Source organism: Bombina bombina, chromosome 6 (assembly GCF_027579735.1).
Source record: "Bombina bombina isolate aBomBom1 chromosome 6, aBomBom1.pri, whole genome shotgun sequence".
Taxonomy (NCBI): domain Eukaryota; kingdom Metazoa; phylum Chordata; class Amphibia; order Anura; family Bombinatoridae; genus Bombina; species Bombina bombina.
Window position 1 is genome coordinate 338567649 of NC_069504.1, and position 26057 is coordinate 338593705.

Sequence of the window (26057 nt, forward strand, 5' to 3'; positions counted from 1 at the left end):
GGGGAGCTACAGTTCATTGAGGGAACCATGAATGCCAACATGTACTGTGACATACTGAAGCAGAGCATGATCCCCTCCCTTCGGAGACTGGGTCGCAGGGCAGTATTCCAACATGTTAACGACCCCAAACAGAACTCCAAGACGACCACTGCCTTGCTAAAGAAGCTGAGGGTAAAGGTGATGAACTGGCCAAGCATGTCTCCAGACCTAAACCCTATTGAGCATCTGTGGGGCATTCTCAAATGGAAGGTGGGGGAGGGCAAGGTCTCTAACATCCACCAGCTTCGTGATGTCATCATGGATGAGTGGAAGAGGACTCAAGTGGCAACCTGTGAAGCTCTGGTGAACTCCATGCCCAAGAGGGTTAAAGCAGTGCTGGAAAATAATGGTGGCCACACAAAATATTGACACTTTGGGCCCAATTTGGACATTTTCACTTAGGGGTGTAATCACTTTTGTTGGCAATGGTTTAGGCATCAATGGCTGTGTGTTGAGTTATTTTGAGGGGACAGCAAATTTACATTACATTTACTTTACATTGTAGCAAAGTGTCATTTCTTCAGTGTTATCACATGAAAAGATATAATAAAATATTTACAAAAAATGCGAGGGGTGTACTCACTTTTGTGAGATACTGTATATATATATATATATATATATATATATATATATATATATATATATATACACACAGTATATATATATACACAGTATATATATATATATATATATATATGTGTGTGTGTGTGTGTGTGTATGTATGCACGTCTATATATTTATATATATATATATATATATATATATATATATATATATATATATATATATATATATATATACACAGTGGGGCAAAAAAGTATTTAGTCAGCCACCAATTGTGCAAGTTCTCCCACTTAAGAAGATGAGAGAGGCTTGTAATTTTCATCATAGGTATACCTCAACTATGAGAGACAAAATGTGGAAACAAATCCAGACAATCACATTGTCTGATTTGGAAAGAATTGATTTGCATATTATGGTGGAAAATAAGTATTTGGTCACCTACAAATAAGCAAGATTTCTGTCTCTCACAGACCTGTATCTTCTTCTTTAAGAGGGCTCCTCTGTCCTTCACTCATTACCTGTATTAATGGCACCTGTTTGAACTTGTTATCAGTATAAAAGACACCTGTCCACAACCTCAAACAGTCACACTCCAAACTCCACTATGATGAAGACCAAAGAGCTGTCGAAGGACAACAAAAACAAAATTGTAGACCTGCACCAGGCTGGGAAGCCTGAATCTGCAATAGGCAAGCAGCTTGGTGTGAAGAAATCAACTGTGGGAGCAATAATTAGAAAATGGAAGACATACAAGACCACTGATAATCTCCCTCAATCTGGGGCTCCACGCAAGATCTCACCCCGTGGGGTCAAAATGATCACAAGAACGGTGAGCAAACATCTCAGAACCACACGGGGGGACCTAGTGAATGACCTGCAGAGAGCTAGGGCCAACGTAACAAAGGCTACCATCAGTAACACACTACGCCGCCAGGGACTCAGATCCTGCAGTGCCAGACGTGTCCCCCTGCTTAAGCCAGTACATGTCCGGGCACGTCTGAAGTATGCTAGAGAGCATTTGGATGATCCAGAAGTGGATTGGGAGAATGTCATATGGTCAGATGAAACCAAAGTAGAACTGTTTGGTAGAAACACAACTCGTCCTGTGTGGAGGAGAGAGAATGCTGAGTTGCAACCAAAGAACACCATACCTACTGTGAAGCATGGGGGTGGCAACATCATGCTTTGGGGCTGTTTCTCTGCAAAGGGATCAGGATGACTGATCCGTGTACATGAAAGAATGAATGGGGCCATGTATCGTGAGATTTTGAGTGCAAACCTCCTTCCATCAGCAAGGGCATTGAAGATGAAACGTGGCTGGGTCTTTCAGCATGACAATGATCCCAAACACACCGCCCGGGCAACGAAGGAGTGGCTTCGTAAGAAGCATTTCAAGGTCCTGGAGTGGCCTAGCCAGTCTCCAGATCTCAACCCCATAGAAAACCTTTGGAGGGAGTTGAAAGTCCGTGTTGCCCAGCGACAGCCCCAAAACATCACTGCTCTAGAGGAGATCTGCATGCAGAAATGGACCAACATACCAGCAACAGTGTGTGACAACCTTGTGAAGACTTACAGAAAACGTTTGACCTTGTCAACAAAGGATATATAACAAAGTATTGAGATGAACTTTTGATATTGACCAAATACTTATTTTCCACCATAATATGCAAATAAATTCTTTCCAAATCAGACAATGTGATTGTCTGGCTTTGTTTCCACATTTTGTCTCTCATAGTTGAGGTATACCTATGATGAAAATTACAGGCCTCTCTCATCTTCTTAAGTGGGAGAACATGCACAATTGGTGGCTGACTAAATACTTTTTTGCCCCACTGTATATATATGTGTGTATGTAATACTATTTACGTGTTTAGATGTGCAAATATGTAAGTGAACACATGTATACATACATATAAACACTCACACACACACACATATATATATATATATATATATATATATATATATATATATATATACACTTTTGAGCCATCCCCAGTCAAATAGCCATTTGTAAACTATTTTAATATGTTTTTAACCCCTTAAGGACCGGGCGTTTTAAACAAAAACTTCCCCAAAAGACTAGAGCATTTTTAGCATTTTTGCTATCACTAGAAAACCCAAAGTATTGATCTAGGTCCATTTTAGTATATTTCATGCCAACTTTTTTCACTGCCAAATGTGATCAAATTAAAAAAAATCGTTGAGCTTTTTCACAATTTTATGTTTCTCACTGAAATTATTTAAAAACAGCTTGTGCAATCATTGCACAAATGGTTGTAAATGCTTCTTTGGGATCCCCTTTGTTCAGAAATAGCAGACATATATGGTTTTGGCATTGCTTTTGGTAATTAGAAGGCCGCTAAATGCTGCTGCGCACCACATTTTTATTATGCCTATCAGTGAAGGGGTTAATTAGGTAGCTTGTATGGTTAATTTTAGCTTTAGTGTATAGGTTACCCTCCCACCTGACATATCCCACTCCCTGATCCCTCCCTGACCCCTCGCAAACAGATCTCTTCCCTCTCCCACTTCACAATTGTCACTGCAATCTTAAAGGGACATTATACACTCATTTTTTCTTTGCATAAATGTTTTGTAGATGACCTATTTATATAGCCCATAAAGTTGTTTTTTTTTAATTAAATGTATAGTTTTCCTTATTTTTAAATAACATTGCTCTGATTTTCAGACTCCTAACCAAGCCCCAAAGTTTTATGTGAATACCGTCAGTTACCTTCTCTAGCTTGTTCCTGTTTGTGTAAAGGGTCTTTTCATATGCAAAAGAAGGGGGAGGGGGGAGTGTCTTATTTGCCACTTGCAGTGGGCTTTCCAGCTACCTTTTCAACAGAGCTAAACTGAGAGCTTCTAAGTACGTTTTTAAACTATTTTATACTGGATTTTTATATCAGTATCTGTGCATCTTATTCTTTATAGTAGTGTCTATTACATGCAGTTATATGAAAATGAGTGTATACTGTCCCTTTAAGTACTAGCAGAAAGTCTGCCAGTACTAAAATAAAAGGCTAAATATTCTGCAGTGTTGGATCCCCCCTTAGCCCCCAACCTCCCTGACCCCCCCCAAACAGCTCTCTAACCCTCCCCCCTCTACCTATTTGCACCCATCTAAGGTACTGGCAGCTGTCTGCCAGTATACAGTTTGCTGCAAATTAGGCAAATTATTTACAAACAAATGAAAAATAACATTTTTTTCTGTAGTGTATCTGACCCCCCTCAATGCCTTACCCCCTCCCAGATCCCTTTATGGCAATGGATCCCAGTCCCACATAGCACCCCCCTCATTGCCCCCACCTTTTTCCTCCCTCCTTTCCCCTCAATGACGCAGGCGTTTTTTTTTTATTTTGGGCTTCCCTGTAGCGTGACGTAGCGGACCCACCCGCTCCCGCCCTCTTCCCGCCTCCTACAGCGATGGGCTGCCCATCCGCCTCCCTCCTTAGCCTCCCACCCACCAACGATCAGTACCACCGCTGTCCGTTGCAGAGAGGGTCATCTGCATTGATAACTCGTGGAGCATGCAGAAATAGCACTATCTCGCAATTTTGAACGATATTGCGGCAGAGAGAAGCCCAGGACTGCAGCGACTGCAGTCTTAAGGGCATAATGACCAGTGTCGTAGAGGGTATGGTGCTGGTCGTTAAGGGGTTAATATAAACACTTGTGATTCCTATGTTCTTCACTTTTGAAAATTCTTTTTTATCTTTCTCTCTCATCTGTATATATTAATATACTATAGATATGTAGGCATATATATATATTACAAAAAATTACTTTATATATATATATATATATATATATATTTAAAAAGAACATTTTATTCTATTTGAAGAAGAATGTAAACGCACCTTCAGTTTTAGCGTAGTTGTTCTAGCGCAGTGTCGGGTTACAGTGTAAGCATCAACTAATAAACATTCAGTGCACCCCATAAAAGTCTAAAGGGAAAAGGCATTGGCACGGTCCTGAAGTTAGGGCATAACGACCAGCGTCATACTGGGTATGGTGCTGGTCATTAAGGGGTTAATATAAACACTTGCGATTCCTATGTTCTTCACTTAGAAAAAAAATCTTTTTTTTATCTTTCTCTCTCATCTGTATATATTAATATACTATAGATATGTAGGTATAGATATATATTACACAAAAAAATACTTTATATATATATATTTAAAAATACGAAGACAATTTTATTCTATTTGAAAAAGAATGTAAACGCACCTTCAGTTTTAGCGTGGTTGTTCTAGCGCAGTGTCGGGTTTCAGTGTAAGCATCAACTAATAGGCATTCAGCGCACCCCATAAAAGTCTAAAGGGAAAAGGCATTGGTGTGGTCCTGAAGTTAGCGCGCCTGAGTCTTTTGCTTGTTTCACTACCTCTTTACTTTCAACATGTAATATGCACGCTAATGCAGCTGCGCTAATTTTTTATTCTGAGTGTAGTTATTGCTCGAGCAAAAATAAAATAAAAAATAGCGCACCACTTGTAATCTGCTCCTATGTCTTAAAAATTACATGCGTTAATGTGATTCAACATACAGACAAGCATGCATCATGCAGATTTGATTTAATGCATACTTAGCACTGGTATGGCAGGTTTTATTGCAGGCGTCATCCTTAATCACTGAAAGGTAAAAAATAAAATAAGACCATGAATATTGTGCTACTCTTATGTGTAAAGTAATTTATATTATCAACAGCAAACTACTCAATGTTATGCGCTCATCCCTATATGGGATTAAATGTGCTACTGTATTATTCATATTTTAAGCTACTTCTTACATTTTGATACATGAATGAAGGTCTCATTGATGACTGTAATCCCAAGACATGTAAAAATGTGCACACAGGCACTTTCCATCTCTGGAAATCCTACAATAGTCATGTTTTTCGGACTATCTCTGTTAATACTAGATGTGGGCACCCCTGCTGTATATAAGATTAATAAGTATGTTAATTAGTTTTATGGAGTGACAGTTTTTTAACCCTCAATCAAATATATTTAGGTTCAGGGACTTTGCATTCAGTGACTAGAACTTTTCCACAATAAGTGAGTAGCAGGAAAGGTGATAAATGCACACTTGCATGTGAAAGTAAATTATTCAATGGCTCAACAATGTTGTTATATGGTAAATTACATTTATTACAAAAATAACTTGTTCATATTTATGCTAAGGAGGGTAAAATGCATTCTTGATATAAATGAAATGCAATGCAAATTATTACTGCACATCTTTGTTCAGTGGCACATTAAACAGGCTCTGACTACATTCCTATATCAATCGAGAGACTATTGCAGTTTAATATCCCAAAGAGCCAGAAACCTTAAAAGTCCGCAGACTTTATTGACGCAAATTAAAAAGACTCCATTCCAGAGAAATAGTCAAATCAGAGGTAAGTACAGCCCATCTTACGCATGTTGGTGTTCGTCTTAATCATTGATACCGGAGCATTAACCTAACTACTTCATAAAGTACATTTATTATTTGATTGGCCAAAACAGACTCAAAGCTAACATTTACACACATGCATATGGTTAACAATTAGGCAATTTTAAGATTATTATAATCATGTCCACAATTGTACATCCATGTCAAACAGAAGAGTACAGTAATGAAGTATAATATAATACATATACATTATAATGTAAAAGAGAGATAGAAGAAAATATTTCAGTTTACCCATAAGCATTAGAAGGCTTCCCAGCCTGTCCATTCTATTTTTAAAAGATTGGTCTTAAAGGGACAGTATACTGTAAAATAGTTTTTCCCTTAATGTGTTTACAATTGCTTTTTTTTACCAACTGCAGAGTAAAAATGTATGAAAATTAGCTTTTTAAGGTTTATTTGTGTATATGAAAGCTCTGATTTTGTGTTTTGAGGCCACAACCTAATAAAATGGGTTGAGCTTGTAGGTATAATCAGATCTCATTACTGTATCACATTGTGCACATATACCTGCTTCTTTATCTTATATCTGTCCATAAACCAATCACAAGTACTTGGAGAGAACAATGGAAAATCAAAATTTTATTACCTTAGCTCTGCTATATCACAATGGGAGTGTAATCTCTTCTGCTGGCTGTGTTTACAAAGCTTATCTATAGCTGGGACCTGCGGCCACAAACTTTCAGAATAGGTGGGGATACCACATGCTAAATCAACTATTTCAAATGCCAATATAAGGGTAAAGGAGCTACTTGTAAACAATTTAATACACTCCAGCAGGTAAAGTGGATCATTGGGAACAAATTAAAGGGGAGAAAACTGTCCCTTTAAGTGCTTATTTCACTTAAATGTGACAAAAGCACACATGAAAGCAACTGTGATAGCAAGTCTAAGATCTAATCTTCTTGACCACAGCTCTATATAACTTCCTGGTAGGCATCCTTGGCTTGGTGCTTACTATTTCCTACCCTTTGTGCATCACCTCCTAGCTCTTATTCATCACGCTATGTACAACAGTAAATATGAAGCAGGGAAGAACAGGAAGCAGGCAGCATCAAGCCTCCTGCTGCCTGGAGCTAAGAACGGGACATTGTAGGATTGACTCATATACAGCTGCCTAAGCAGACGAACTGGCAATTCAAATCCTTATAAGAAAAGCTTGGTGTTTTGTCTTTTTGCATGATTTCCGCTAAATATGACTTTACAGACATCTGCCACTTCAATACAGTAGAATATTGTTTAGTAAAATAGACACACATGAATCATTTTCAGTACATTACGTCATGAGCAACAAAGGTATTAAATGTCATAATTAAAATGAAATGAACCTTACCAATGTCACATTTTACTCCTTTCCAGCCAACGTTGCACTCACAACTCCCATCTCCGTTGATACCTTCATTACACTTTCCATTAACACAAACACATTCTGTACACAGGAACAATAAATGATTTAGATTAAAAAACGTATTTAGTACTAAAATTTACAAGTAGAAATACTTTAGGAACATAAAACCACTTTCTATACAGGGCCATAACATAAACATTGTTTTAGAAAATGTCCTGTACAATAGTATTAAAAATCTCTCAATCTTCAACTCTTTAGTGGTTATCTTCTATGCAACTCTAATTATGGGGCATATCTAAAAGCTGATTAGAGTGTTCATATAATGTATGTACTGAACTGAAGACATCCATCTCACACATTTAAGTGGAACAGAGACACTATATAACTGTAATGAAAATGTATTTAGACAAAAAACAACCACACAACTACATATAGTAACTAACAAAGAACATATACAATCTATACAACAAGATGGCAGAAGGAAAGGGTTAGTGCACTACAGAACCATGTTTGACAAATGCATTATGATTTATTATTATTATAAAAATTTATATTATTACCACCGACATTATTAGTTGGTAAAGTACTGTCAAATTACATGACGTGCCTTGGTCTATAAATATGAGAAGGCTTAATTTAAATCTAATTCTTCTAAATAATTGTGCACTAAAAATGAAATGAAATGTTCATAATTACACAGTGTAGTCTTGCAATAATAAAATACACTTCCAAACACTAATTTTCTCATCCCTCCAAAAGGTAAAGATTAAATTTGATTTCTATAAAACAATAGTTTCATTTTACTTACAAAGGTAGACACAATAATATATTATTTGGAAATGGAATTTAAAAATAAAAACAGTTAATACTTAACAATCTAACAAAAATACTGCCAATATTCAAAGCACACTTAGGCCAAAACTGTGAATTTATGGCAAAGGGACGCTCCTAAATTCACTATAAAGGACTCTCTAGGTCTCACTAAGGAACATGGAAAATTACAGGAAATGCTGAAGCTGTAGACTTTGGTAAAACCCACTTCCATCAGATTTTTAGATGTTTGCAGTTATATTTTGTGTTTCAGAATGATTGGATCTGGCTTTGGGAAAGGTAACTTCTCATGAAATACTCTTACTGACTTTGCTCTTTTGGTAAACAGAGGGAAACATAGAGAATGTTGATTATTAGTCTAATCTAATCTAATATATATATACACACACAATTGTAAAACTAGTACCTTGATTACAGTGAGAACCATATTTTCCCTTGACACACATTTCACAAGCTGTTCCATTATATCCGTCTTCACACTGGCAAACTCCTGTGCCATTTATACCATCCATGCAAATGCCATTGCCAAAGCAAGGTAGTCCATATTTGCCTGGACAAGGCAAACATTGTTGCCCAAAGAATCCTGCACAACATTTTCTTGTCTGTAAACATGATGATAAAAGATTTTATAAGAACATCATCGCAGTAAATGTAATAATAAATTGAGAAAAAAATGCATAAACCACAAACCCCCTTTTATTGGTGCACATTCCCATTAAACAAAGAGGCCAACTTCAGTATATCTCTGAGGATAAGCTGTTACATTTACTATTAGTGCAAACTGGATTGATATTAATCAGCAAGGTTTTACATCTTTCTGGCAAATAAAGGAGTCACAAACGGCTAGATTTAGAGTTTTGTCGGTAAGGACCCGCGTAGCTAACGCCGGCTTTTTTCTGGCCGCACCATAAAAATAACTCTGGTATTGAGAGTCCACATAAAGGCTGCGTTAGGCTCCAAAAAAGGAGCGTAGAGCATATTTAACGCAGCTTCAACTCTCGATACCAGAGTTGCTTACGGACGCGGCCAGCCTCAAAAACGTGCTCGTGCACGATTCCCCCATAGGAAACAATGGGGCTGTTTGAGCTGAAAAAAAACCTAACACCTGCAAAAAAGCCGCGTTCAGCTCCTAACGCATCCCCATTGTTTGCTATGGGGAAACACTTCCTACGTCTGCACCTAACACCCTAACATGTACCCCGAGTCTAAACACCCCTAGCCTTACACTTATTAACCCCTAATCTGCCGCCCCCGCTATCGCTGACCCCTGCATATTATTTTTAACCCCTAATCTGCCGCTCCGTAAACCGCCGCTACTTACATTATCCTTATGTACCCCTAATCTGCTGCCCCTAACACCGCCGACCCCTATATTATATTTATTAACCCCTAATCTGCCCCCCACAACGTCGCCTCCACCTGCCTACACTTATTAACCCCTAATCTGCCGACCGGACCGCACCGCTATCATAATAAAGTTATTAGCCCCTAATCCGCCTCACTAACCCTATAATAAATAGTATTAACCCCTAATCTGCCCTCCCTAACATCGCCGAACCTAACTTCAATTATTAACCCCTAATCTGCCGACTGGAGCTCACCGCTATTCTAATAAATGTATTAACCCCTAAAGCTAAGTCTAACCCTAACACTAACACCCCCCTAAATTAAATATAATTTTAATCTAACGAAATTAATTAACTCTTATTAAATAAATTATTCCTATTTAAAGATAAATACTTACCTGTAAAATAAATCCTAATATAGCTACAATATAAATTATAATTATATTATAGCTATTTTCGGATTTATATTTATTTTACAGTGGGTGGTGGGTTGTAATGTTGGGGGGGGGGGTATTGTATGTTTTTTTTACAGGCAAAAGAGCTGAACTTCTTGGGGCATGCCCCGCAAAGGGCCCTGTTCAGGGCTGGTAAGGTAAAAGAGCTTTGAACTTTAGTAATCTAGAATAGGGTAGGGCATTTTTTTATTTTGGGGGGCTTTGTTATTTTATTAGGGGGCTTAGAGTAGGTGTAATTAGTTTAAAATTGTTGTAATATTTTTCTTATGTTTGTAAATATTTTTTTATTTTTTGTAACTTAGTTCTTTTTTATTTTTTGTACTTTAGTTAGTTTATTTCATTGTAGTTATTTGTAGGTATTGTATTTAATTAATTTATTGATAGTGTAGTGTTAGGTTTAATTGTAGGTAATTGTAGGTATTTTATTTAATTAATTTATTGATAGTGTAGAGTTAGGTTTAATTGTAACTTAGGTTAGGATTTATTTTACAGGTAAATTTGTAATTATTTTAACTATTTTAGCTATTAAATAGTTCTTAACTATTTAATAGCTATTGTACCTGGTTAAAATAAATACAAAGTTACCTGTAAAATAAATATAAATCCTAAAATAGCTATAATATAATTATAATTTATATTGTAGCTATATTAGGATTTATTTTACAGGTAAGTATTTAGCGTTAAATAGGAATAATTTATTTAATAAGAGTTAATTAATTTTGTTAGATTAAAATTATATTTAACTTAGGGGGTGTTAGTGTTAGGGTTAGACTTAGCTTTAGGGGTTAATACATTTATTAGAATAGCGGTGAGCTCCAGTCGGCAGATTAGGGGTTAATGTTTGAAGTTAGGTGTCGGCGATGTTAGGGAGGGCAGATTAGGGGTTAATACTATTTATTATAGGGTTAGTGAGGCGGATTAGGGGTTAATAACTTTATAATAATAGCGGTGTGGTCCACTCGGCAGATTAGGGGTTAATAAGTGTAGGCAGGTGGAGGCGACGTTGTGGGGGGCAGATTAGGGGTTAATAAATATAATATAGGGGTCGGCGGTGTTAGGGGCAGCAGATTAGGGGTACATAAGTATAACGTAGGTGGCGGCGCTTTGCGGTCGGCAGATTAGGGGTTAATTATTGTAGGTAGCTGGCTGCGACGTTGTGGGGGGCAGGTTAGGGGTTAATAAATATAATATAGGGGTCGGCGGTGTTAGGGGCAGCAGATTAGGGGTACATAAGTATAACGTAGGTGGCGGTCAGCAGATTAGGGGTTAAAAAAAATTAATCGAGTGGCGGCGATGTGGGGGGACTTCGGTTTAGGGGTACATAGGTAGTTTATGCGTGTTAGTGTACTTTAGAGTACAGTAGTTAAGAGCTTTATGAACCGGCGTTAGCCCAGAAAGCTCTTAACTACTTTTTTCTGCGGCTGGAGTTTTGTCGTTAGAATTCTAACGCTCACTTCAGACACGACTCTAAATACCGGAGTTAGAAAAATCCCATTGAAAAGATAGGATACGCAATTTACGTAAGGGGATCTGCGGTATGGAAAAGTCGTGGCTGAAAAGTGAGCGTTAGACCCTTTTTTTTAATGACTCCAAATACCGGAGGTAGCCTAAAACCAGCGTTAGGAGCCTCTAACGCTGGTTTTCACGGCTACCGCCCAACTCTAAATCTAGGCCAAAATACATTAAAAAGACTGTCTATAGTTAGTTCTGGCATTACACTCTTTTAGGTTAAAGCAGGGGCACTAGCATTATAGGGAGACTTGTATATGCTCATTAGCATGAACTACACAATATTACTTAACCCCTTAATGCCCACAGCACTTTTCCATTTTCTGTCCGTTTGGGACCAAGGCTATTTTTACATTTCTGCGGTGTTTGTGTTTAGCTGTAATTTTCCCCTTACTCATTTAATGTACCCACACATATTATATACCGTTTTTCTCGCCATTAAATGGACTTTCAAAATATACCATTATTTTCATCATATCTTATAATTTACTATAAAATGTTTTATAAAATATGAGGAAAAAATTGAAAAAAACACACTTTTTCTAACTTTGACCCCTAAAATCTGTTACACATCTACAACCACCAAAAAAAACATATGCTAAATAGTTTCTAAATTTTGTCCTGAGTTTAGAAATACCCAATGTTTACATGTTCTTTGCTTTTTTTGCAAGTTATAGGGCCATAAATACAAGTAGCACTTTGCTAATTCCAAACCACTTTTTTTCAAAATTAGTGCTAGTTTCATTGGGACACTGATATCTTTCAGGAATCCCTGAATATCCCCTGACATGTATATATATATATTTTTTAGAAGACATCCCAAAGTATTGATCTAGGCCCATTTTGATATATTTCATGCCATCATTTCACCGCCAAATGCGATCAAATAAAAAAAATTGTTCACTTTTTCACAATTTTTTTCACAAACTTTAGGTTTCTCACTGAAATTATTTACAAACAACTTATGCAATTATAGCATAAATGGTTGTAAATGCTTCTCTGGGATCCCCTTTGTTCATAAATAGCAGACATATGTGGCTTTGGCTTTGCTTTTTACTAATTAGAAGGCTGCTAAATGCGACTGCGCACCACACGTGTATTATGCCCAGCAGTGAAGGGGTTAATTAGGGAGCTTCTAGGGTTAATTTTAGCTTCAGTGTAGTGTAGTAGACAACCCCAAGTATTGATCTAGGCCCATTTTGGTATATTTCATGCCACCATTTCACCGCCAAATGCAATCAAATTAAAAAAAACGCTAAATTTTTCACAATTTTAGGTTTCTCACTGAAATTATTTACAAACAGCTTGTGTAATTATGGCACAAATGGTTGTAAATGCTTCTCTGGGATCCCCTTTGTTCAGAAATAGCAGACATATATGACTTTGGCGTTGCTTTTTGGTAATTAGAAGGCCGCTAAGTGCTGCTGCGCATCACATGTGTATTATGGCTAGCAGTGAAGGGGTTAATTAGGTAGTTTGTAGGGAGCTTGCAGGGTTAATTTTAGCTTTAGTGTAGAGATCAGCCTCCCACCTGACACATCAGACCCCCTGATCCCTCCCAAACAGCTCCCTTCCCTCCCCCACACCACAATTGTCCCCGCCATCTTAAGTACTGGCAGAAAGTCTGCCAGTACTAAAATAAGTTTTTTGTTTTTTTTAAATAAAATAAATTTTTAGCATATTTACATATGCTACTTTGTAGGATCCCCCCTTAGCCCCCAACCTCCCTGATCCCCCCCCAAAACAGCTCTCTAACCCTCCCCCTCTGCCTTATTGGGGGCCATCTTGGGTACTGGCAGCTGTCTGCCAGTACCCAGTTTGCAAGAGAAATGTTTTTTTTTTTTAATGTTCTTTTTCTGTAGTGTAGCTTCCCCCCCACACAGACCAATCCCCCACCCCCTGACTAATGTAGTTTTATATAAATATTGACTACTTTTTAAAACTTTTAATACATCATTTTTCTGTAGTGGAGCGGTTCCCACCCGCTCCCTCCTCGTGCACGCGACCGCCCCCGCCCTCCCGTGCACGCGTGCGCGTCCGTGCGTGCCTCCGATCACCCCCGCCCATGATCCCGCCCCCCTCCACATCATCAGGGCCATCGATGGCCGCCACCCGCCTCCCGAACCGGCTCCCACCCACCAACGGATTTAGCCGGTGATGTCCGGTGCAGAGAGGGCCACAGAGTGGATCTCTCTGCACCGGATTTCTAAAAAAGGTTATTGCAGGATGCCTCGATATCGAGGCATCACTGTAATAACCGGAAAGCAACTGGAAGCGAGCAGGATCGCTTCCAGCTGCTTTCCAGACCAAGGACGTACGCCACACGTCCTCGGTCATTAACTGTATTTTTTTTTTAGGACATGTGGCGTACGTCCTTGGTCGTTAAGGGGTTAAAGGGATATGAAACCCAAACTTTTTCTTTTGTGATTTGGATAGAGCATGTAATTTTAAGCAACTTTCTAATTTACTCCTATTATTTTTTATTTGTTCTTTTGGTATCTTTATTTGAAAAGCAGGAATGTAAGCTTAGAAGCTGGACCATTTTTGTTTCAGAACCCTGGGTAGCGCTTGCTGATTGGTGCCTACTATTACACCAAAATCAATTTTAGTAGTATATACTCAACTTTCATTCAAATTAGAGGGAAAACTCACAAGCACTATCTCTGAAAAGAATTAAACACATTTGAGTGTGCCACATAATATTCATCATTATATACATGTATGATCAAACAACATACTGTATTATAGCGAACGGTCAGAAAGAGGTCCACTTTTTCTGTATACTGTACACTGGACTTTCATACTAGTAATAACATTCTCCACTGGCTTCAGTTCTTATTCACAAATTACTAAATATATGGTTCACATCAATACCTCATTTCCCCTTGTTAGAGATGATGCCTAACATATTAAAAATCCTTCAAAGCATACTACCTGAGAAAAGCAAAAAATCTGAAGCTGAAAATAAAATTTAACATACTTTATATATAAAGTAAGTAGTAATACTTCTTACATAGAAACATACACAATTTCTCCCTTTAATCTGCCCCTTATTGCTTTTCCAGCACACAACTGATGTTCAATCATAGTAACTTAGTAACATACATAGTAGATGAGGTTAAAAAAGACAGAAGTCCATCGAGTTAAACCTTTATAATGCTTAATATACTTACAATAAAAGCTCCAGTTGAGCTTAAACTAATCCCATTAAAAAGGTGAGCCAATTAACACAAGCAATCATGTCCCTGAATTCAGTTTCTAGCCAGAAACGTAGCTAAACCATTTTTAAATGTATCTAAGGTATGGGCATTTTCTATCTCCTTAGGTAATAAGTTCCACAACGTAAAAAAACTTTACGTTGCTGGAGATTAAATCCTACATAGTAACAACCCTCTCTTTATATCAATATATGTTTCTCACTGGGCATATCATTTCTGTCCATATTGTCATCAGAAGACATCAAATAACTAACATAAAGAATATCTTCATACAGTAGTTTAACTCACCAAGCCAATATTGACAAATATATTAATAATGTGTGCACTACTGGATTTTTTGGAACATTTATTAACAGTTTAATTAAAAACTTTTGGATCAATGAACCTTTGCCACTTCATAACAATTTGAATGCAGAACCAGCAGAAACCAATTTATTGTTTTGAAAACTTACTGTACAGTATATTCTTGTTTGGAGTCTGATAAGATTTTTTTGTTGGAAGATCCGTATTTTTTAAGATTTAGTACTGGAAGCAATTTTTTTTTACATAAAACGTGGTAAAGAAAATTAGAAAAATACTCACAATTATAGTGGTAACACACTGTGTTTGACACCCAACTGCTATAAATTTTCTTTGCAAATTATACTTTGTGTAGAGGCAGTGCTTCTTAAACAACAGCTACACAAAAAAACAAAAAACATTTTCATTACATAGTAATTAACATAATATATCATATATTTTCGCATCCTTGCATGCCTTAAATGGATGAATGCACATGTAAGTAATGCATAAAGTTAATGACAATACAATAAAGTCAATCAGAGACTATTTCTTCTCAAATAGTCAGTGGGAACTTGGTCCCGATTGCCTGTTGACCCAGGAAGCGAGAAAGAAGTGTTACTATGAATGTACAGGGAAGTACTGGAAAGTATAACCATAAGTGCACTCCCATTGACTTTAATTGTTTTGATGGTCCAGTCCAATCACCTTATTACTACAAACTATTGGGTGCAAGCACAAATTTTAGTCAAACTGTGCATACATAAAAAACAAACAAAAAACAAAAGAAACAACAATTTGGAAGCAGTAAACTGGCCACGAATGGGTGCATTTAACTTTATCCATCACTTGCATCATTTAAAACCAATATGTGTCCTTTCAAGCCATAGTACAACATCAGGATACTACTAGTTGAGACATTATTTTACTCATTTAGCGCTAATACTATCCAATGTACTCATTATTTCTAAATGTCCACCCCCTGTATGGACAATTAGCAGTTCATTCTGCTAATTATGAAGTCTTTATATAAAATAAATCAATTATAAATAAATATCTTGTAAACTTACATTAGCTTTTGATCCTGCAGGACATGTATTTTCAAATGTACATTCAGCACACCTGTTCTTTAAAAGATAAAAAATACAATTCTATGTCAATTTTAAAATTAGAATAGAATGCATGTTAGCAAAATATCTTTTTTTAAATATTTGATTACATATTAAAAATCACATAAAACATGTTTAATTGTTTTGACCTCTGAAATCAGTCATCAATAATACAAACGCGGAGACATTTTTAAACAGCTGTTACATGCTATATAACAGAATACCAATTCCACCACCCCATTTTCTGCTGTATTGGTGCACTTATTAGATATATATTATATGCATACCAAGGCGTGATTTTCAATAAATTCAATGTATTCATTATCAAAACAAAATCATCAATAAACAAATTTAAAATAATTTTATAAAATGCTAAAGGTTAAAAAAGAGAAACTCTTACATTTTTTGATCTCTGATGATGCGGAAAACAACTTTTAAAAGGTTCAGTATCTTCATAAAAATGATGGTTTACCGACCTTCTAAAAAAAATTCTCTCTTTCCTCCTCCTCCTCTATCCCTCGCTCTCTCCCCCTCTCTCATCCCCTCCCTCTCTCTCTCTCTCTCTCTCTCTCTCTCTCTCTTTTCCATTTCTAATACAATTAATTTTGAGGTTGGGAGAACACAAAATCATAACACAAAATCATAACATTCTCTCTTTTGTCCCTTTTGTCCTCTTTTTTGTTGTTGTTGATTACTTTATTTACCACAGGTCAGTGCAAGTCTGAAGGTCAGTAGCACATATAGGCAGATAAGATACAAAATCAGAATCTGTATCAGTCAGGGTAAGTAATCTGTTGGAACAAGTAGTACAGATTCATGGTGATAGATAAATAGGAAACATTAAAGGAGCAGAAATGGAGAGCAAGTCACCCAGGAAAATGGTGAGACCACTGACACCACTACATCTTTTAATACCTAACATTTTCTTTAAGGAGATACAAATCAATTGTAAAAAATAAACAAGAGAAACAGAATTTATGCTTACCTGATAAATTACTTTCTCCAACGGTGTGTCCGGTCCACGGCGTCATCCTTACTTGTGGGATATTCTCCTCCCCAACAGGAAATGGCAAAGAGTCCCAGCAAAGCTGGTCACATGATCCCTCCTAGGCTCCGCCCACCCCAGTCATTCGACCGACGGACAGGAGGAAATATATATAGGAGAAACCATATGGTACCGTGGTGACTGTAGTTAGAGAAAATAATTAATCAGACCTGATTAAAAAACCAGGGCGGGCCGTGGACCGGACACACCGTTGGAGAAAGTAATTTATCAGGTAAGCATAAATTCTGTTTTCTCCAACATTGGTGTGTCCGGTCCACGGCGTCATCCTTACTTGTGGGAACCAATACCAAAGCTTTAGGACACGGATGAAGGGAGGGAGCAAATCAGATCACCTAAACGGAAGGCACCACAGCTTGCAAAACCTTTCTCCCAAAAATAGCCTCCGAAGAAGCAAAAGTATCAAATTTGTAAAATTTGGCAAAAGTGTGCAGTGAAGACCAAGTCGCTGCCTTACATATCTGGTCAACAGAAGCCTCGTTCTTGAAGGCCCATGTGGAAGCCACAGCCCTAGTGGGGTGAGCTGTAATTTTTTCAGGAGGTTGCCGTCCGGCAGTCTCATAAGCCAATCGGATAATACTTTTAAGCCAAAAGGAAAGAGAGGTAGAAGTCGCTTTTTGACCTCTCCTTTTACCAGAATAAACAACAAACAAGGAAGATGTTTGTCTGAAATGTTTAGTAGCCTCTAAATAGAACTTTAGAGCACGGACAACGTCCAAATTGTGTAACAAACGTTCCTTCTTTGAAACTGGATTCGGACACAAAGAAGGTACAACTATCTCCTGGTTAATATTTTTGTTAGAAACAACCTTAGGAAGAAAACCAGGCTTAGTACGCAAAATCACCTTATCTGCATGGAACACCAGATAGGGCGGAGAACACTGCAGAGCAGATAACTCTGAAACTCTTCTAGCAGAAGAAATTGCAACTAAAAACAAAACTTTCCAAGATAGTAACTTAATATCTATGGAATGTAAAGGTTCAAACGGAACCCCTTGAAGAACTGAAAGAACAAGATTTAGACTCCAGGGAGGAGTCAAAGGTCTGTAAACAGGCTTGATCCTAACCAGAGCCTGAACAAAAGCTTGAACATCTGGCACAGCTGCCAGTCTTTTGTGTAGTAAGACAGATAAAGCAGAGATCTGTCCCTTTAGAGAACTTGCAGATAATCCTTTCTCCAAACCTTCTTGTAGAAAGGAGAGAATCTTAGGAATTTTTATCTTATTCCATGGGAATCCTTTGGATTCACACCAACAGATATATTTTTTCCATATTTTATGGTAAATTTTTCTAGTCACAGGTTTTCTGGCCTGAACCAGAGTATCTATAACAGAATCTGAAAACCCACGCTTTGATAGAATCAAGCATTCAATCTCCAAGCCGTCAGTTGGAGGGAGACCAGATTTGGATGTTCGAATGGACCCTGAACAAGAAGGTCCTGTCTCAAAGGTAGCTTCCATGGTGGAGCCGATGACATATTCACCAGGTCTGCATACCAAGTCCTGCGTGGCCACGCAGGAGCTATCAAGATCACCGAGGCCCTCTCCTGATTGATCCTGGCTACCAGCCTGGGAATGAGAGGAAACGGTGGGAATACATAAGCTAGGTTGAAGGTCCAAGGTGCTACTAGTGCATCTACTAGAGTCGCCTTGGGATCCCTGGATCTGGACCCGTAGCAAGGAACCTTGAAGTTCTGACGAGACGCCATCAGATCCATGTCTGGAATGCCCCATAATTGAGTTATTTGGGCAAAGATTTCCGGATGGAGTTCCCACTCCCCCGGATGGAATGTCTGACGACTCAGAAAATCCGCTTCCCAATTTTCCACTCCTGGGATGTGGATCGCAGACAAGTGGCAGGAGTGATCCTCCGCCCATTGAATTATTTTGGTCACTTCTTTCATCGCCAGGGAACTCTTTGTTCCCCCCTGATGATTGATATAAGCAACGGTCGTCATGTTGACTGATTGGAACCTTATGAATTTGGCCTTTGCTAGTTGAGGCCAAGCTCTGAGAGCATTGAATATCGCTCTCAGTTCCAGAATGTTTATCGGGAGAAGAGACTCTTCCCGAGACCATAGTCCCTGAGCTTTCAGGGATTCCCAGACCGCGCCCCAGCCCACTAGACTGGCGTCGGTCGTGACAATGACCCACTCTGGCCTGCGGAAGCTCATTCCCTGGGACAGATGGTCCAGGGTCAGCCACCAACGGAGTGAATCTCTGGTCTTTTGATCTACTTGAATCATTGGAGACAAGTCTGTATAATCCCCATTCCACTGTTTGAGCATGCACAGTTGTAATGGTCTTAGATGAATTCGTGCAAAAGGAACTATGTCCATTGTTGCAACCATCAATCCTACTACTTCCATGCACTGCGCTATGGAAGGACGAGGAACAGAATGAAGCACTTGACAAGAGCTTAGAAGTTTTGATTTTCTGACCTCTGTCAGAAAAATCCTCATTTCTAAGGAATCTATTATTGTTCCCAAGAAGGGAACTCTTGTTGACGGGGACAGAGAACTTTTTTCTTTGTTCACCTTCCATCCGTGAGATCTGAGAAAGGCTAGAACGATGTCCGTATGAGCCTTTGCTTTTGACAGGGACGACGCTTGTATTAGAATGTCGTCCAAGTAAGGTACTACTGCAATGCCCCTTGGTCTTAGAACCGCTAGAAGGGACCCTAGTACCTTTGTGAAAATCCTTGGAGCAGTGGCTAATCCGAATGGGAGAGCCACAAACTGGTAATGTTTGTCCAGAAAAGCGAACCTTAGGAACTGATGAAGTTCTTTGTGGATAGGAATATGTAGGTACGCATCCTTTAGATCCACGGTAGTCATAAATTGACTTTCCTGGATGGTGGGTAGAATCGTTCGAATAGTTTCCATTTTGAACGATGGTACCCTGAGAAATTTGTTTAGGATCTTCAAATCCAAAATTGGTCTGAACGTTCCCTCTTTTTTGGGAACTACGAACAGATTGGAAAAAAAAAAATCCCATTCCTTGTTCCTTTATTGGAACTGGGTGTATCACTCCCATCTTTAACAGGTCTTCTACACAATGTAAGAATGCCTGTCTCTTTATTTGGTTTGAGGATAAGTGAGACTTGTGGAACCTTCCCCTTGGGGGTAGTTCCTTGAATTCCAGGAGATAACCTTGAGAAACTATTTCTAGCGCCCAAGGATCCTGAACATCTCTTGCCCAAGCCTGAGCAAAGAGAGAGAGCCTGCCCCCCACCAGATCCGGTCCCGGATCGGGGGCTACTCCTTCATGCTGTTTTGTTAGCAGCGGCAGGCTTCTTGGCCTGCTTACCCTTGTTCCAGCCTTGCATTGGTTTCCAGGCTGGTTCGGCTTGTGAGGCATTACCCTCTTGCTTAGAGGATGCAGAATTAGAGGCTGGTCCGTTTCTGCGAAAGGGACGAAAATTAGGCTTATTTTTAGCCTTAAAAGACCTATCCTGTGGAAGGGCGTGGCCCTTTCCTCCAGTGATGTCTGAAATAATCTCTTTCAATTCTGGTCCAAATAAAGTTTTACCTTTGAAAGGGATGTTAAGCAATTTTGTCTTGGATGACACATCCGCTGACCAAGAATTTAGCCAAAGCGCTCTGCGCGCCACGATAGCAAACCCTGAATTTTTCGCCGCTAATCTGGCTAATTGCAAAGCGGCATCTAAAATAAAAGAGTTAGCCAATTTAAGTGCGTGAACTCTGTCCATAACCTCCTCATATGGAGTTTCTCTACTGAGCGACTTTTCTAGTTCCTCGAACCAGAACCACGCTGCCGTAGTGACAGGAACAATGCATGAAATTGGTTGTAGAAGGTAGCCTTGCTGTACAAAAATCTTTTTAAGCAAACCTTCCAATTTTTTATCCATAGGATCTTTGAAAGCACAACTATCTTCGATAGGAATAGTAGTGCGTTTGTTTAGAGTAGAAACTGCCCCCTCGACCTTGGGGACTGTCTGCCATAAGTCCTTTCTGGGGTCGACCATAGGAAATAATTTCTTAAATATAGGGGGGGGAACAAAAGGTATGCCGGGCTTTTCCCACTCCTTATTTACTATGTCCGCCACCCGCTTGGGTATAGGAAAAGCGTCGGGGGGCACCGGAACCTCTAGGAACCTGTCCATCTTGCATAATTTCTCTGGAATGACCAAATTGTCACAATCATCCAGAGTAGATAACACCTCCTTAAGTAGTGTGCGGAGATGTTCTAATTTAAATTTAAATGTCACAACATCAGGTTCAGCTTGATGAGAAATTTTTCCTGAATCAGAAATTTCTCCATCAGACAAAACCTCCCTCATGGCCCCTTCAGATTGGTGTGAGGGTATGACAGAACAATTATCATCAGCGCCCTCTTGCTCTTCAGTGTTTAAAACAGAGCAATCGCGCTTTCTCTGATAAGTAGGCATTTTGGATAAAAGATTTGCTATGGAGTTATCCATTACAGCCGTTAATTGTTGCATGGTAATAAGTATTGGCGCACTAGATGTACTAGGGGCCTCCTGCATGGGCAAAACTGCTGTAGACACAGTAGGAGATGATGTAGTATCATGTTTACTCCCCTCATTTGAGGAATCATCTTGGGCAATATCATTATCTGTGGCAGTACTGTCCTTACTTTGTTTGGACGCTATGGCACAATTATCACATAAATTTAAGTGGGGAGACACATTGGCTTTCATACATATAGAACATAGCTTATCTGAAGGTACAGACATGTTAAACAGGCTTAAACTTGTCAACAAAGCACAAAAAACGTTTTAAAATAAAACCGTTACTGTCACTTTAAATTTCAAACAGAAAACACTTTATTACTGAATATGTGAAAAAGTGTCTTAAAGCCTTAAAAGTATTGCACACCAAATTTCAGAGCTTTAACCCTTAAAATAACGGAACCGGAGCCGTTTTTAAATTTAACCCCTATACAGTCCCAGCTATAGTCTTTGCTAAGACCCAACCAAGCCCTGAGGGGAATACGATACCAAATGACGCCTTCTAGAAGGTTTTTCAGAGATTTTTAGACCCTCACACATGCATCTGCATGCCCTGTTCTCAAAAAACAACTGCGCATTAATGGCGCGAAAATGAGGCTCAGTCTATAACTAGAAAGGCCACCTGACTGAAAAAGGTGTCCAAAACAGTGCCTGCCGTTTTATAAGCGTTCCCCAAGATTATAAATGCCAATTGTTAGCCTAAATCTGAATAATATGCCCAAATAAAGCAATCGATTTAGCCCATAAAAATGTCTACCAGTTTTTTAGCCCATATTAAGCCCTTTATTCTGTTTGTTTGACTAAGAAAATGGCTTACCGGTCCCCATGAGGGGAAATGACAGCCTTCCAGCATTACACAGTCTTGTTAGAAATATGGCTAGTCATACCTTAAGCAGAAAAGTCTGCTAACTGTTTCCCCCAACTGAAGTTACTTCATCTCCACAGTCCTATGTGGAAACAGCAATCGATTTTAGTTACTGTCTGCTAAAATCATCTTCCTCTTACAAACAGAAATCTTCATCCTTTTCTGTTTCAGAGTAAATAGTACATACCAGCACTATTTTAAAATAACAAACACTTGATAGAAGAATAAAAACTACATTTAAACACCAAAAAACTCTTAACCATCTCCGTGGAGATGTTGCCTGTGCAACGGCAAAGAGAATGACTGGGGTGGGCGGAGCCTAGGAGGGATCATGTGACCAGCTTTGCTGGGACTCTTTGCCATTTCCTGTTGGGGAGGAGAATATCCCACAAGTAAGGATGACGCCGTGGACCGGACACACCAATGTTGGAGAAATATAGATTAAGTGGCTACTTGCTATAACACACCGAATACATATAATTACTCATTTGTAACAAAGTAATAATGAAATGTTAATATGTATAATAAAGATAGCTTAACATTAATTATCTAGTCTATAAGTGACATTTAAAAAAAATCATTATAAAAAGTTATTACCAAAGTATATGTTGTTTCATTACTATCACATCGATTCTTCTGGATTTCCAAAACCTTATCGATTCCATGGATAATTCCTTTATTGGTGGCTATATTAGTATAATTTACTGGGGCATCATTAATATATGTCTAAAAGAAAAATCAGAAAATCAGGAGATATTTAAATATTTCAATATAATAATAATGAGGCAAAAGCCTTTTACAGATTCAAGTATTTGACTTCACACAGAAGTTTTTTTTTGATAATGTAAATTATTTTTTAAAACAATATATCATTATGGTGATTCACTTGTGCTTGAGAATTAACAGTGATCTTTATAAAATTTAAATTCTAGTAAAGGGTAATAAATAGACAGTAATTAAAAAGACAGGTCATTTCTATGCCACTTACAAACAGAGTTTTGCATACAAGAATAGATTTTGCAATAAAAAAATACTATATAAATTAAACTTTATTAATGATGTTTTGTTACAAAAAACAAATATTTTTTTGTAATTTTAGCTGATTTCTTTTTAAATTATGGGTCACATTGGTCAGTATGCAAGGACTGCTGCTGCCCATGGGTGCATCTACTCTTAGATAGTATTTTGTTTTTAAATGTGCTTAAATAAGACTGTATTGTTAACATTTATATCTTAAATATTTCATAATAGCTTTTTCTTCCATATAAAATATAAACTGGGAGACTGGAGAGGGCATTTATGATTTTATAATTTAAAGGGAGAGTGTGATCAAACTATTTCTGTCATATATATGAATGAGAAGCATTTAAACACGTTGAATTATTGTTTTTGGCCTGAATGAAGTAAAAGTTGTTTAATGAAACAAATACAGCAAAATCAGCTGGATATGTTGAACAAGTACTCTTTGGATTATTGGTTCTAATTGGCTGGCAGGCACATCCTGGTAATGCTTTAGCTGTTTTTTCATCTGCATTATAGCATTAAGTTTAGTATCCTATTAATACATATGACTGTTACTGTGCAAGTCCAAAAGCTAATTTCTGTTGAAGTACCTGTCCGCTATGTACAAAAAATCCAATTTGGAAAGAAAATCCTAACATTGTTTCCCGATGCATGCCGTTATGTAGATCATTCTTCAGAAGCTGCTGCCCCAGCACAATATGATATCTGATTGTGTCTTCATCCTTAAGACAGTTAATGAGAAGAGATTATGCGTCTTTCCTCTATATGTTTCATATTATTTTATTCCATTGTATAAACTTTATTGAAATGAATATAGCATACATATTGCAATAATGAGACAAGAGGTCAGAACAAGTGATTACAATGGATAATATTAAGTGTCCAGAAAAGAGTCTCTAGTCCAGATCTCAGGCCCTTCAGAGGTGTATTATATATGTAAGCAGTATTTCTGACATACAGGTATGATAACAATTGTAAAAACATTAAACTATAACTTTTAGCAATGCAGGTTTAAAGGGATAGTCAAGTCAAAATTAAACTTTCATGATTCAGTTAGGGCATGCAATTTTAAACAACTTTCATCATCAAATTTGCTTTGTTTCTTTGTTGAAAGCTAAGCCTATGTAGGCTCATAATTGGATTTCTAAGCTGTTGAAGGTCACCTCTTATATCAGTGCATTTAGGCAGTGCTAGTTCATGTGTGCCATATAGAAAACATTGTGCTCACTTCCATGGAGTTATTTACGAGTCAGCACTGATTGGATAAAATGCAAATCTGTTAAAAGAACTGAGTTAAGGGGTAGTGCAGTGTTCTGTACCAACTAAAGTTCACATATTTCTATTAATCTAGAACATACAACTGTATGTTGAAATTTTACTTCAAAAGCATGACATTTGAACACAAGAAAGATACCAGAAAAAAAAAATAAAGTCTGTGTACAAAGAAACTCAAGGAAGAAAACTGGGTCTGAGCTTGGAGCAAGACAACGACATGGGCTCTTACCAGACAGTGAGTACAAACAGTAATCACAGAATATTAATGCCACTTTATACAATTTGCTTATTTCACTGAAAGCTTTTTCATGACCTCCTTTGAAACTCCTGAAAGCACCACTGCCCCCATAGCTGTTCCACTGCCCTGCAAATGTTCCTTCCTATGAATTATTCCCATATGGATTGATAGCAAAACTGCCCTCAAGCAAACTAGAGCCAATACTATAGTTATTTATGAGAATGTGTATTTGGAAGACAGCAAAACTTACTGTAGGCCGTGGTGCCTTATGTGTTGTCAAAGAAAATACTGGGGATTTTTTCAGTAAAGTAAAAAGTTAATGTGTTAATTGTATTTGCCATTTTATTTGACAGACAACCTAATTTAATTTAAATATGTACAAGGTAATTATTCTTATATATACAAACCACAGTTGCTGGGCTTTTGCTCCGGATGTAATTGTTGATGGCATCATTATGAGGTGCAAATATTGTGTAGGTATCAGTGGCTTCAATCTCTGTAGCCAGCTTGTATTGCTGAGAACAACAAAGCACATTGGTGCATTATTCACTTTATATATTAACTGAAAAATGTGTTTACTACATAAAACGTACATTACTATATGATGTTAAATCCCTTTGGCTTTATACTCACAATAATATAACCCCGGAAGATGGAATAATCTGGCATCTGGTCAAGCCTGGTTATAAGGTCAGGCATTGTACTAACCATAAATGTAATAGGAGCTAAAACCTAACAGGAAAAAGGTTTGTAAATATTATTTCTCCAGTGTGTACAACCTACAACCTACTCAGCTAGATTATTATTATCAGCACAAAAACAAATAAATATTTAGTTTGTAACATAAACACAACAGTCTGTTCTTGTCTGACCATTAGCATAAGAATAAAATATTGCTCATTTAGGCACAAATCAAACTGTTTAGTTTCATGCAAACATATAAA

At 37.8% G+C, this 26057-nt stretch overlaps 1 protein-coding gene across 2 annotated transcripts in view; it reads right to left on the reverse strand.

The window, feature by feature from the left end:
- STAB2 (stabilin 2) overlaps positions 1-26057 on the reverse strand; it is a 324351-nt gene that overhangs the window by 108308 nt on the left and 189986 nt on the right. Inside the window, exons 32-40 of one of the 2 annotated variants that reach the window (XM_053716970.1) lie at positions 25747-25845; positions 25521-25628; positions 24191-24322; positions 23175-23303; positions 16117-16173; positions 15350-15445; positions 8646-8841; positions 7394-7489; positions 5192-5237 (exon numbers count right to left, since the gene is read on the reverse strand). In XM_053716970.1, coding sequence (XP_053572945.1) covers positions 5192-5237; positions 7394-7489; positions 8646-8841; positions 15350-15445; positions 16117-16173; positions 23175-23303; positions 24191-24322; positions 25521-25628; positions 25747-25845 — 959 coding nt within the window. The remainder of the gene's footprint in view (positions 1-5191; positions 5238-7393; positions 7490-8645; positions 8842-15349; positions 15446-16116; positions 16174-23174; positions 23304-24190; positions 24323-25520; positions 25629-25746; positions 25846-26057) is intronic. The other variant, XM_053716971.1, reaches the window with a different exon arrangement.